The sequence below is a fragment of the Polyodon spathula genome, chromosome 4 (genome assembly GCF_017654505.1).
Source record: "Polyodon spathula isolate WHYD16114869_AA chromosome 4, ASM1765450v1, whole genome shotgun sequence".
Classification (NCBI taxonomy): Eukaryota; Metazoa; Chordata; class Actinopteri; order Acipenseriformes; family Polyodontidae; genus Polyodon; species Polyodon spathula.
The window spans coordinates 18799383-18813827 of record NC_054537.1 but is presented as its reverse complement, the minus strand read 5'-3'; the positions used below and the strand labels follow the sequence as shown (position 1 = coordinate 18813827).

Sequence of the window (14445 nt, the reverse complement as noted above, 5' to 3'; positions counted from 1 at the left end):
ACAGGTAAAGACAGGCAGACAGACAGCAGAGACACACACAGGAAAAGACAGGCAGACAGCAGAGACATACACACAGGTAAAGACAGGCAGACAGTAGAGACACACAGATAAAGACTGGCAGACAGAAGAGACACACACAAGTAAAGACATACAGACAGCAGAGACACACAGACATGATAAGACAGGCAGGCAGACACACACAGGTAAAGGAAGGTAGGAGCTTCTGTTTGGACACTGTCTATCACGTTTGTCACTTTTGCTTAAAAAGTGCAAGTCTGTTTCAGCATCTCATCTTATTCTAAGGTTGCATCGTTTTGGAGTAGAGAATCATAAATATTTGAGCAAGGGTTGGAGGGTTATCTAGGCTTTTGGCAAGGTGTTATAGTTATGTGTGTAGCAGAACAAGTTATAATTAAAGGTACACATGTTTCAAGTCAGACCAGCCAGGAAGAGAATGCTATTTGAAAACTTGTACAACATCTGCCCCTCTCCTGAATAGAAGAGGCGGTCCAAAAAGTGAGTATGACAGACAGACAGGCAAGACACAGTGGGAAGGATTGAACGTTAGAAAGGCTGTCACTCAGATAGACAGACAGACAGTGGTTGAACCCCCGTTGAAGGTGGAATGAAGAGGGCTAGCTACAGACAGACAGACAGACCGACCGCCTTTGTCACTTACCTACGTGGCAGGTCGGCACATCAATAAAGCCCTTGAGGAAGTTTCCTAGGGGGCTGTTCTCGACAGACTGGGGGGGGGGGAGAAAAAACAAGCATTCCAATAAACAGGAGCCCAGCAGAGTGGAACAGCGACTGGGGAATCAGACATAGGGGGCTGGAACAGTGGAACAGGGAGAGACATGGAACACGCAGGCTAGTGTCGGGAACTCCAGCCAGCTCAGTTGAAGGGGCTGCTCCTTTAGTACACTGCCTAGAGTGAGGAGGCCTGTGTCTTTTCCGGCACATCTCTGGTTTTACTCTTTAGCAGTTTCAGTGGCTCATATTCAACGCTTGTGTCAGATGTACTTCTACGCTCCCTGATTCAAGAGCCAGTCACTCAAAAAAAGCTGAATTATTGTACACTTAGTGAAGTATTATTAGAAAAGCAAAAATGTAATTTTATATCAAATTGAAGAAACAAAGGTAAGACCCCTTTCTTTAACAGATTAGGTTCTGTTGGGCTATTAGATATTTTTTTCTATTAATTCACACTGACAGAAAACATTGTCTTGTTGGCACTGGTTATAACTTATATAATGTGTAGACAGCAAATGATGGGGAAAGCATCATTCATGTTTTGCAATGAACACGCTTTTAACAGTTTTCTTTCTGTTTTGATAAATACCTGCCAACATAAATAGTAAAGGGAATTACTTGGAAAAATCATGTTTCTGCACAGCCCTAGCGTGGTGTAAAACCAGAAAAGCGAACGGGCTGAATGGACTCTGCTCTCCTCTAAATCAGGGTTTTTTTTTTCTTTTATCACAGGTGTCTTAGCTGACAAATATTATATGCCAGACACAAAACATTGTCAAAAAATACACTGATACATGTTTCCCAAAAGCATAGCAAAGTATAATATAGCACAGTGAAAGCATAGGGTAAGCGTTGTAAAGGTGTGTGGTAAAGTATATTTTAAAAAACAAATTAAAAAAAAAAAAAAAGATGGTAAAATGTGGTAAAATCATAGTGTAACAATGAGAAAAAGGATCATGCAAATTCACCCTGGTAATCTTTTATAAGAGTAAAATCACAACTATTACAACAGTGTATGTATGTCAAGCTCTTCTTTAAACTGAAGATGATTTCAAACAAGCTAAACAAACACATACTAATAGGAGAAGATACAAGTGTGAATATGATATTAACTGATATAAGAGACAGGGTCAACTGGACATATTAACTGAACTGTGAGTATTAGCTTTTATAAGAGACAGGGTCAGCTGTAGATAATAAGCGAAGATCAGTCCATGGTGTCTGACGAACCCTAACAGACTCACTCTACAGTGTAAAAGATTACTGTACAAGACTCTTCTCTGGCTTTGCTACTCACTGCCTCGTCCTGCCCCTGTGCAGGGGTGGTGGGAATCTCCTCCACGTAATTCGCTGGGAACCAGAGCTGCTTCTTACCCCCATAGTCACCACGCCACCTGCAGGACAGAGAGAGCAACACACCTTCAACCAACTCAACAGTACCATCCATCCCCACTACCATGGCAGCAAATTCAAAACCAGAGCTATCAGCACGATGTCATTAGGTAAGCAAATGAGGCGTTAGTATCATGGTAAACAATACTAAAATCACGTCTATTACAATGGTTTATAGTATGTGGAAGAACTTCCTGTGCTCTCCAGATACATGTAAAAATGTAAGTGTAACATATAGAGGGATGCTTGTACAGACAGACAGAGCCCCCCCCCCCCCCATCCCTACAATCTGATACTCCCAATAACATGCTATATAATGTTAATACAAATTTTCATCACAATTAAGTGGCTTTCCAGATACATACAAAAATGTAAAGGGTGACATGCATATGTACGTATGCATTACCACATCCACTACCTCCACATCACCAGGAGATACATCTCTGGACCTGTCTGTTTAGCAGTTATGCTGTCCTCCCCCATCCCCTCACCCCTCTTTCCTCTTCTCTCTCCCCTCCCACCTTACCCCTCTCCTATCTACTTTTTGCCTTCTACCCTCCTCACCAGCCCCCCTCCTGCTTGTCCACGTTGAGAATGATGGCTTGCTTTGGGAAGGAGAGTTCGTCCTCCCTCTGGGCTCGATAGTCATACAGAGCCTTCACTGTGCACTGGGAGGGGGGGGGGGGGGGGAGAAAGGGGGAGGGAGAGAGAAAAAGAAGAGGGGGAGAAAGTAGATAGGAGATGGGTAAAGGAGATAGGAGAGGGGTAAAGGAGTTAGGAGAGGGGTAGAGGAGATAGAAGAGGGGGAGAGAGGGGAAGCGAGAGAGTTAATGAATGAACACTGATATATAAGCAAATATAAGTCATCCACGAGAAATCAACCAACCACTGTAACAGAAGTATAAACCTACTTTCTTTTCCATACATTAAACTTGTCATACTAAACAAACACTCCGTGAATGTTCATAGAGTGCTGTGGTTATATCACTCATGAGGGGTGTGTGGGTTTCTGTGCTATCCTCATTCCTGGTGTATCCTCTACATATTCCATTCTGAAGTGTTGGATCTATATAGCATGCATAATATCAGCTGTTGCACACAGCTCTGCTCTCTATAAAGAATGGCCTTTCAATCAGGAAACCAAGTGAAGATCTCCCTCGATCAAAATTGTAAAGCAAATATTTCCTGAAGATTCCTAGAGACAGGAGTACTGGATCCCTCCTCCTGGCCACCCCAATGGGACCTTACCCTGGCTGAAGGCATCTTGTTCGCTTCCACGTAGAGGTGAGGAGTCCGCACCTCGTACAGCGCTCCATAGTCCAGCTCCTGAGGAAACAGCACAGGAAGGCTCAGCATTCAGACCAGCAGGGACTGGGCATGGGTGTTATACCTGATGTCTACAGTACTACAACGTCTTTATCACAAGGCAGTGGTTTTTAAACTAGAGCCTGGGGACCCCCGGTCTGCAAAGGTTGCCTATCGGTCCCCAGAAAATTCTGGAAACGTCTCTTTTTTGTAAAAGAATATTAAAATGTTCTTTCACTGTAGTAGTGAGAGACAGGCCTTGTGGTTTTATACATAAACTAGTGTACCTAAAATACTGACTTGAATGTAGTCTTTTTCTTGACTTTATTTTACAGAGATCTTTTACTGTTGTGATGGCTTTATGACACTTGCAAACAGTATTACTTGCAAACATTAACATTTATTTCAATTCATTGTGTCTTTCTTGTTTGTGGTTAGTCTTGTCCTCGCTTTTCAGTTGAGGTTCCTCCCTATTTAAAAAAAATGTTTTAAAAAGGATATCCCCCCAAACAAAAAGGTTTGAGAACCTCTATCTTAAGGCATAGCCTTATGTCATAGTGCCATAGTAAAATAAAATCCAGTAAGACAAAAACAGGATCCTAAACCCAATCTGTAGAAGGTACCTTACATGGCTTCAAACCCAACACACAAGTTTTATGTGGCAGAGATTCAGAGAGCTCCCTTGCCCCCTCCCCTGTGCCCCTGGGTCTGTACCGTGGTGCCCATCTTCTCCAGCGTCTCCTCATTGATGGGGTAGCGCAGTCTCATCTTGCGGTAGAGTGGGTGCTTCTCGTAGTAGCTGATAAGGTCCAGCAGGCTCTCAAACTCGGCTGAGCTGCCCAGCATGAAGAGACGACCCTCCTGCTGGATCCGACAGTGCTTTATCTTCCCCTCCGCCCTGCTCTCAGAGAACATGAGAACAGATACAGCATCAACAGCATGGCTAGGCAATCCATTCCATACCCTCACCACTCTGCATCCATTATATTTCCAACTATGTGTTCTCTAGTCCTGGTTTCTGCACTTCATCTATTGCTTAGGGTTAACTACGTCAACTCCTTTTAAATTTGAAAGTCTTCAATCAAGTCCCCACTAATTATTTTTTTGTTCTAGGCTTTAATATGTTCAGTTCCCTTTTTAGCGCATTCCTTTAAACCCCGGTGTGGAACTGCAGAAGCCCTGCTACTGTAAATAGTGTGTGTGTGTGGGAATGTAAGGTTGGCAGGGATGGGGTTAAATCTGTCCAGCATTCACAGGTGTGGCCATTTCCCCAATTAGGTAATGTATGCTAATTGGGGAGTGGCCACATGTATAAAAGAAGGAAAAATGATTTGTCTGGTGGAGGGAGTTAGGGTGAGTAGGTAACTGCATGTGTGCTGTATATTTTGGGAATTTCGTCAATGAAGGTGAATGCTCAGCCTGACAACAGTGTTTGTACTGTACTGTATTGTTTTCTTTAAACCATTTGTTTTGACCACCGTGCCTCAGTTTATTTATCTGTTATTATCTATTAAAAGTGCACACCAGTGCTTAATCTTGTCTCTGAGTCTCATTATTGACGCTATCCTTCTACACCTGGGATTAGAGAGAGGGAGATAGAGAGGGTGAGGGAAAGACAGAAGGATAGAAAAATCATGCTAACCAAGCATTGTGTTTGCTTTCAACCTTCTCGCCATCAGTTCCTGATTCACCCTACGAACGGTGGCCACTCTTTGACTGCTAGTGCTGTCAGAAAGGCTTCTTTATCCTGTTTGATGAAAGTTTACCTGTGAGGTGTGTGCGTGTGAGCGCCCCTTACCTGTCAGAAAGGCTCCTTTATCCTGTTTGATGAGAGTTTACCCGTGAGGTGCGTGCGTGTGAGCGCCCCCTACCTGTCAGAAAGGCTCCTTTATCCTGTTTGATGAGAGTTTACCTGTGAGGTGTGTGTGTGTGAGCGCCCCCTACCTGAAGGAGATGGCGAAGGAGTTGGGCTCGCTCCGCTTGCGCACCAGGAAGGCTCCATCACGCGGGACTCTCATCAGCATGTGCTCAGCCTGCAAGCGGGAAAGGTTCGCGTGGAACCACCTTGGAAGCAAAACAACATCACTGAAGGGTGACCTGTGTCCCTACCCAACTGATACCTCAAAATGTTCAATAAAGTTACACTAAACACTTATCATTACTGTGCCCAGACAGGCGATACTGCAATGGAGCTGAAGGGAGACATATATCTCTACCCAACTAAAACTTTAAAATGTTCACTAAAGTTTCAGGGAAGAAGCAGAATATTTATCTGGCTGTTTTCTGAAAAGCTCCATAGTGGTGTGGCTGGTGGAAGAAAGGTGTGCATTAACAAGAATTAGTTTAATTTAATGAGATGGGAAGCAAGTCAAGAACTCCCTGACATGGAGTCAAAAAGACAACAACATCCGGAAGTGTTGATATGGATCTTAAACTTCCTAATCACAACAGGTACATCATTTATATAAAGCATCCGTTCTGAGCAAACATTCATCCAGCACACGGCTTATTAAAATCATTTCTGTCGAGCAGCTCCATTCTCTATACATGTCTCAAAGCAGCAGTTTAATTTATAAACATGATTCCTGGCACATATTATCTGTTTGCTTGCCTTGCCTCCCAGGAAATATGTTCACATATGCATTTCCTGGGTTATTCCTGTCACTACAGAAAGCAGCTAGTTGGTTGTTGACAGGAAAGACAGCCCTGATGGGGTGGGGACAATTCAGTGGTTGTGACCATAAAGATGCAAGATTATCTGAAATCAAGGCCTGCAAACAATGATTTCATTAACCTGAAGTAGTACCACGTAAATGTTTGTAATATCACGTGTTTCTTTGTACACAGAAGAACTAGTTTTTCTACTTGACTTGTCTCTCTGGCCCAAACAATAAGAGACACCCTACACGTGACATATTAACTAGTATTTTGAATAGTCTACCATTCTTTTAAAATTTGAAAGAATATTTAATCATGAAAAGCTTATCCCTGCCCCACTGAGCCTGGCATATGGTTGTATCTGTGGGGTGATGGGGTTTATTCTGCCTGTCGACTCACTCCTTGCTCTCGTGTGCATTGGGCTGGGGCACAGGGTCGCTCAGTCTCATCTCAAACTCGTTGCAGCGCAAGGGCACCTCGCGGTAGTGGCAGATCAGGCTGTAGAGGCTGTCAAAGACCAGGTTATCTGTCAGGTAGAACTTTGTGACACCGGCCTCCTGTCGCGAGTGTATCCGGCAGTGCTGGACTCGGCTAGACCTCCTGCAGCAGAGAGAGAAGGGGGTACACTGGGGTCAGACCACACAGGACAAACCGAGAACTCCAATCTACTGAAAACAAACATAATTTTATCATGTTTTCTATAATACTGTTGTTTGTTTAAAAACATACTCTATTTCACACATTTTCATTAACCTATAATGGCATTGCTGTGGCATGTTACAAGGTAATTAAAAAGACAAACAGATTACTTGGGTATCTAGTGTAGAGTACAAATCAAAGGCGGTTATGATGAGATTGTACAATGCACCGGCGAGACCGTGTTTAGAGTACTGTACTCAATTCTGGTCACCACAGCACCAAAGGGACATTGTGGTCTTGGAGAGTCCAGAAAAGAGCGATCATACTAATCCCAGAGCGGAACAGACTGAGGGAAGGCTTGATTGAGGTATTTAAAATCTTGATGATGCACAAAGCCCTTGTGTGTAACTAGAAGTATGTTGTGATGGTCTTTAGCGCAGAATATATAGCTATGAGCCATGAAGAGCTCAAACTATTTTAAATTTAGTTTAAAGGGTGTGATGAAAAATGGAAACAAAGCCAGAACTGGAAACCAACATACGTGGGTAAGAGATTATTACATTTTCCACAGCCTATTTCTTCTTCCTTTAAGCTCTACTGTTGGAAAAGAGGTCAACACACACTGACAGCTATTCACATCTCTAAAGACACTGCTAGACAATAAACACACTTCAACCGAATGACACAGTGGCCCTATTCTAAATCCATTGGATGATGTTGTATTTCTAGGATCACTGACCCTCCCTCCTCTCCCACCCTGGTCACCCTTGTACTCACCAGAAGGACAGGGTAAAGTCTCCCACAAAGGTCTCACTCTCCCTCACCAGGAATGTTCCATCCTTGCCCCCACTCTCCCCGCAGTACTCGTGGAGAAGCTTCTCTGCGATCTGCCTCCCGTCGCGCCCTCCGCCCAGCTTCCCATGAAACCACTTCTCATTGAAGTGCAGCTCGTTGTTATTGGACTCCTGCAGAGGGCGTAAGAGAGGTCAGTGCCTCGTTTTAGCTCCATGATAATGTCACAGTATGATATGTATGGCAATATGCAGGTTGTGATATGATATGCATCACAACACATGTGACGGTCCTGATGGGCTACTTGTATGATACATGGTAAGATCAAACGATCATTTAATGACTAATGACTATTTTGTTAAAAGACAAAAATGAAAACATAGGGATATACATGATATATCATGCAAAAAAGGATTATATTATATTATATATATATATATATATATATATATATATATATCTATATATATATATATATATATATATATATAATATTTAACAATGAATGAATACTTATGACTGACATATTAACTAAACAACCTATATAGATCGTAAACGGATCGTAAAGAAGGGAAAAGTTATACTGCGGACTTTTCTGTCTTCCTTCCCTCACTGAGGATATACCCTCATGTATCCTCATTTTCTTCCATTTTCAATTGAGCTGAAAACATTTTCAATGTTGAAATGAGTTATGATTCCCATACTTATATTCACTCGTACATATGATTGCAAGCACTCAGAGTCCTCCTCCAGCCTCCCTGCACTTCAACCAACACAAGCATTATTCAAAACTGCACGCATGTGTATCAATCCTGTACTTTACCAAAACACAACAAGAACGGATAGTCAAGGGAGTAGCAATCAAACCACAAAAGGCTAATGTCAAATAAATTATAATTAGGCTCACTACTTTTCGATATTAATCGAAAACGTCGAATTCCCACCTCCTCCCCCACCCCCAAAGAAAAGAGTTTGACTGAAATAAATTTATATACGATAAACGACGGCAAACCACTCGCTATTTTTTATTTTCTTACCAAAAATAATAATTTCTAAATCCTCTATCGTGTAGTTTTTATATTTGCTGTCTGCCCCGTCTCCGTTCCGCTCTGAATGCCTGAGGGTCGCTGTCAGTCATCTCAGCGGTGCGTTAGTACTGTAGTTTCACCCGGTTCTGACAGATCTCGTTGACTGAAGCAGTGCTAGAATGCTCCCATTTGCCAGCTACAGCGCCTCTCATTCTAAGTGCCTTCTTTTTGCCATAAAGGTCTATGTAATACACTTTTATGTGCTGCATTTACTACGGTTTATTTGAGACAATTTTTTAATTTATAGCTCAACTGTGACCAAACGTTATTTCAATTAGAATGTCGGTAACCATGGTTTTGTTGCATGTTGAAAATGATAAAGGGTGGGGGCGGGGTTTAAATCATAAAGGTCGATTTCACCCATTCTATGCTTGAATTGAAAAATAACGATGGAAAAAAATAAAACCGGTAACTTATTTCTAAAATAAACGTCGATATTAATCAGAGTATATGGAGTATACACTTAAGCGGGTTGGTGATCTGCCACCCCAGTTTTTGTTATAAAATATTATTGTAAAGGGAAAAGAAATGCATTATAAGAAAACACAGAACCATCAGTTTATATACTTTATTTAAACGTACAGTAAATGGTAAACATGCACAGTGATGCATATTAAAAAATACCCCTTTTTATTTTTGAAGAACTAAATGGAAATAATTGTTACTTAAATTCTGTATGTTCATTGTAGACAATTTACCATATTCATTCTGAAAACTATGCATTCATAGTCTCTTTGAAAACTGAAAAGAAATCGTTATCGGCATACCTTTAACAAATACTGTGTTCATTTTAGTACATCATAGGCTTTTACAGTCTGTTAATGAAAATACTTTCAGTGTCCTTTTTGCAGCCATTTTAGTGAGGGAAAGTGTTGAAGGCGTTCATGTTCTTGACATTGGGTCCGTTAACATCAGTTCACAATGCACATGCTCAGTTAACTGCATATAAAGTATTACAGCTCTACAGTAAAACGGGAACATACACAATACTGCAGTACTTTAATGGTGCAGCATTGGTCATGGTTTTGAACTTTGGAATTAAATAAACTTAGGCAGGCTATACACTTAAGTGGGGCGGACTGTACTACACAATTAGCACATTCCTCTTACTCTGACCATTAAGCGATCCTTCACACTTTATCAGTCAGGGCTGGAGTCCACACATCACTTAGTGATATAAGAACATAAATCCAAACTCATTTCACCATTAAAGACATTGAAAAAGCCTTCTAGTCAAGTGGACACTGAATTTATTATGTTTCTTTAAGTATTTCTGGTAACAGAATTTAAATAATGGCCGCAAATTGATAATTAATTCTGACCGAATACCACATGAATATCATATGCACTCCCTCTGAGTGCTGAAGTAATTCATTTTGAATTCAGCCCTGTTAATTAAAGTGGATTTAATTACCCGTATTCATTTCAGTTCCTTTGTAACAAATGATGTTGACCACATGTATCCGGCCTGCATTCATGCATGAATTAACAGGTCTCACTATCCCCTGGTTGGCGAGTAACAGGAGGGTATGAATTACTGAAGAATAAACAGTGAATTCATTAGGAACGGATGGAGGGGAAAGGGGAACCTAAATGTTTTTAAATCATGATGAATTAACAGGGCTGAATTCAAAATGAAAGGCTCAGAAGAAGTGTGTAAGATGTGCAGGTGTTATTCCTGTGCTATTGTCATAATGTGTAGCCATTGTTTTAAAGTGTTACCGTATTTCTAAACAAGGCACTATTGAGTCTATAATAGTTCTGGATGATGGTTCACAGAATACCTCCTTGTGCTCCTCTTCCTCCTCCTCGTCTGTGCTCTGGTAGCACGACGTCTCCTCAGAGTAATAGATCTTATTGCTGGTCAGCACAAAGTAGTGAGGACTCCAGTTCTGAAACACAGAGAAGGGAGGCATTAGAGGCAATAGCAGGGCTGTGCAGATACTTGCCTTTTCTGAGTAATTCCCTTTAACATGTTTTGTGTGGGCAGGTATTAAATGAAACCGAAAAAAGCCTGTTAAAAACGTGTTCATTTCACAACAAGAAAGGCTGCCTTTCCCTCATTTGCCTTCATCTATAGAATTTAGTACAAATCAATGCAATGAACTTTCACATTGTGTCATTTAAGAGCTCTGATTGGATTTTCTACCGGGAGATGTATTTGTTTGTCAAGTTGATGCTGAGATAAAATATTCCCCAAGATCCCATAACTCTAAGCAGAGATGTTGCACACATTGCAGATTGACACATTTCAATGGAAACCGGAAGTGAAATCTAAATCATTTTACAAGAAATAGATAAAAGCAGATAAAACATGGCTGGCTTTAGTTGGTTTGATCAGGTTCTATAGTGAATCACACTGTCAGATTGTTATTGTACTTAACAATTGTGTTGACGAGGGAACACTTTGTTGTGTGTTTGGGTGAAATTGACTTTTGAAAGTAATTTTATTCTATTTAAATGAATACCTAACAGCTTAAAACAGGGAAAAAAGGGAAACATCTGTGTATCTGCACAGCCCTAATAAATAGCAACTCTGTTTATAGTGTCTGTTTATATAACAGCCAGCAACAGTTTTGCTTTAAAATCCACTGCATCCAGGCCGGACAGCATTACTCAGCCACAAGCTCCTGATGGCAGTCCATTGGCGGCAGCATAAGTTACAATTTGTATAAACACAGCAATAAAAAAAAAATAGATATTAAATCAACAAGAATACAAGTCAGTTATTAAATGGTTTGTAAATAATAAATACCAAATGCTGTAACAGATTTGTGGAGCCATTCGGAATTCAGAGGATTCTAAAATATCTTGTTTTCTGCTGCAGGAGCCTCTTCTAAAAATGTTCCCATGCCATGCCTCTCCAGGCTTCACAAATGTACGCTTCACCATGATTTCAATGTGATTTAGTACAACCTTGCTGTGCTTTTACTATGAGAAACTTTTATAAGGGATGGGTGGTAGGGTGGGTTGCAGTCAGGAAGAACAGACGAAGAGTACTAAGGAGAGATACAGGGAGAGAGGGGCAGTGAGGACACAGCGGTGGAAGGAGAGAGAAAGAGAAAAGATAGAAGGACAGGGGTGAAAGGACAGAGGGATTGAAGGACAGAGAGATGGAAGGACAGGGGTGGAAGGACAGAGGGTTGAAAGGACAGAGATGGAAGGACAGAGGGGTGGAAGGACAGAGGGACTCACATGATCGATGGGGTCTTCCAAGTACAGGATTCCGTTCTTGATGGAGTTGCTGATATCATTCTCAGAGCAGCTGGCTGAAGACACCTCCTCATACATGTTCCCTTCCACCAGCTTCTTGTGCTGCGAGTACAAGAGAGTCTTCTCAAAACACTTCAAACCTTCAAACAGCCTTCTCAACCCACTCTATACTGAACTACAGCCTTCTCAAACCACTCTACACTGAACTATAGCATTCTCAACCCACTTTACACTGAACTATAGCATTCTCAAATTACTCTACACTGAACTATAGCATTCTCAACCCACTTTACACTGAACTATAGCATTCTCAAATTACTCTACACTGAACTATAGCATTCTCAACCCACTTTACACTGAACTACAGCCTTCTCAAACCACTCTACACTGAACTACAGCCTTCTCAACCCATTCTACACAAAACTACAGCCTTCCCAACCCACTATACTGAACTACACAACCCACTACAATAAGCTACAGCCTTAACCCACTCTACACTGAACTACAGCCTTCTCAACCCACTCTACACTAAACTACAATCTTCTCAGCCCACTAAACTGAACTAACGCCTTCTCAACCCACTCTACACTGAACTACAACACTCCCAACCTACTACACTCAGCTACAGCCTTCTCAGCCAACTCTACACTGAACTACAACACTCTCAACCCACTACACTCAGCTACAGCCTTCTCAGCCAACTCTATACTGAAATACAATCTTCTCAACCCACTACACTGAACTACAGCCTTCTCAACCCACTACACTGAACTACAACCCTCTCAACCCAGTTCAAATATTCAAATCTGGACTCACAAACAAGCTTCAACCACTCCACACTAAATTACAGCTACCTTCTGCCTAAAACCTCCTGCCCTACCCTGCTCTCCAAATTTATCCTATCCTATCCTGCCCTGCCCTGCCCTCCCCTCCTGCCCCGCCTCTCTACCCTGCCCTGCCCTTCACCTTCCTCCCCCTGACCTGTCTCCAACACTACCCTTCCATCTTCCTCCTTTCCTCTCTCCTACCCTCCTGCACATCCACCTGCCCTGCCCCTCTACCTTGCCCTGCACCCTACTCCCCTTTCCTGCCCTCTTGCCCTACGCCGTTACCTTGATGATTATCTTCCTGCGGAGCTGGTATGGGGTGGGGAGCTCATCTGCGTTGATGTCCACTGGCTTGGTGAGCAGCATGTCTCCAAAGACCTTCTTGAAGAGCAAGGCCATGTTCCTCTGCTGGACCACGCTGCAGTGGTCCTCGATGGACAGGATGACAGGAAACCTGGGAGCAGTGTGACAAGCTAATGACTCCAACAAGCTGGGGCTAATAAGCAATGCAAGCTGATGGAAGACTTCAATAAAAGCAGCCCTCTTTTAACTAATCACGCACATCACAGCTGGTTTCATATGCCACCAATCAGCACTGATCTTGAACTGTATTACCTTACCTAGTCTAAGATTAGTGGTATATAGAGGCAATGTAAGCAGATTAAAATGATTTCAGGACAGATCTTGATTCTCTGATGCTGTCAGCTTACCCCTTAATAAAACTACTACTCTATACCCTGTACCCCTATACTCTACAAAAGCAAAGCAAACCATAATAAAGAATAATGAAAGCATGGGGAAGCACAGGTGATATAATAAACAGCATAAAGTATTGTAGATCTATAATTTTAAAGACTCAATCATAAGCTATATATATATATATATATATATATATATATATATATATATATATATATATATATATATATATATATATAGTATAGTATAGTAGAACTAAAAATAGTACTGCCGCGTTACTGTTCAAGTGGAGCAGGGTAAACATTTCTAATTGGACCCCCGACTGCTGGCTGTTTCGATGGAGACTCACTCAGAGGTGACGAAGGCCTGCTCTTTGATGGTGTACAGTACATCCAGGAACTTGATTTTGGATGTCAGAGTGTGTCCATGGTAGATGATGGGCAGGTCATCTGGCCCGTCCCAGCAATCCACTGGAAAAGAACAAGAGCCAGTCAGCTGGAGGCTGTACTGCAGCTATGTATATTTACCAGCTGTTTGGTTTGCATTGTCCACCTCATCACTCTGCTCGACCAAACTTTATGGGACAACGGGTTCAAATGAATTCTCATTCCTTTTGTGTAAAACATTCAGTGTTGTGGTACTCTTTATGTTAATTCTTTATGTTAACCGGGCAATACTAACCATCAGCCAGTACTTATGATTGGTATTAGATAATTAGGGCCTACCCATTTCACGGCCGTCAAAACGTGACACAGACCGTGAAACCCATTTTGCACCGTGAAAACTGTCTATGTTATGTACATTCACCCTGTTACATGTTCCTGGTGCAATTGTTAGCTTGTTTCAATTTAAAAAAGAAAGTTTGTCATGAACTGGACAATATTTATTCACTGACACTAAAGACAATAACTGTGCTCTACTAACTGATTGGTAGACACGGGCATCCGGGTGTCCGGGTGTAAAATGAGTGTCCAAAATAAATCAAAAAGTGTTACAATCATTACTGCAGCTGATCATGTAAAATAATTTAGAAGCCAAATATATACCAAGTAGTATTATGAGCAGAAAAATACAGTAAA

At 41.7% G+C, this 14445-nt stretch overlaps 1 protein-coding gene across 1 annotated transcript in view; it reads right to left on the bottom strand.

Annotated features, from left to right (window-relative positions):
• The window catches only part of LOC121314271 (1-phosphatidylinositol 4,5-bisphosphate phosphodiesterase gamma-1-like), a 56514-nt gene that overhangs the window by 12028 nt on the left and 30041 nt on the right, over window positions 1-14445 (bottom strand). The window contains exons 12-23 of the mRNA XM_041247336.1: window positions 13716-13836; window positions 12953-13121; window positions 11823-11942; window positions 10412-10519; window positions 7525-7712; window positions 6508-6708; window positions 5395-5514; window positions 4165-4348; window positions 3394-3471; window positions 2710-2813; window positions 2051-2147; window positions 680-746 (exon numbers count right to left, since the gene is read on the bottom strand). Of these exons, the coding sequence (XP_041103270.1) occupies window positions 680-746; window positions 2051-2147; window positions 2710-2813; window positions 3394-3471; window positions 4165-4348; window positions 5395-5514; window positions 6508-6708; window positions 7525-7712; window positions 10412-10519; window positions 11823-11942; window positions 12953-13121; window positions 13716-13836 (1557 nt within the window). The remainder of the gene's footprint in view (window positions 1-679; window positions 747-2050; window positions 2148-2709; window positions 2814-3393; window positions 3472-4164; window positions 4349-5394; window positions 5515-6507; window positions 6709-7524; window positions 7713-10411; window positions 10520-11822; window positions 11943-12952; window positions 13122-13715; window positions 13837-14445) is intronic.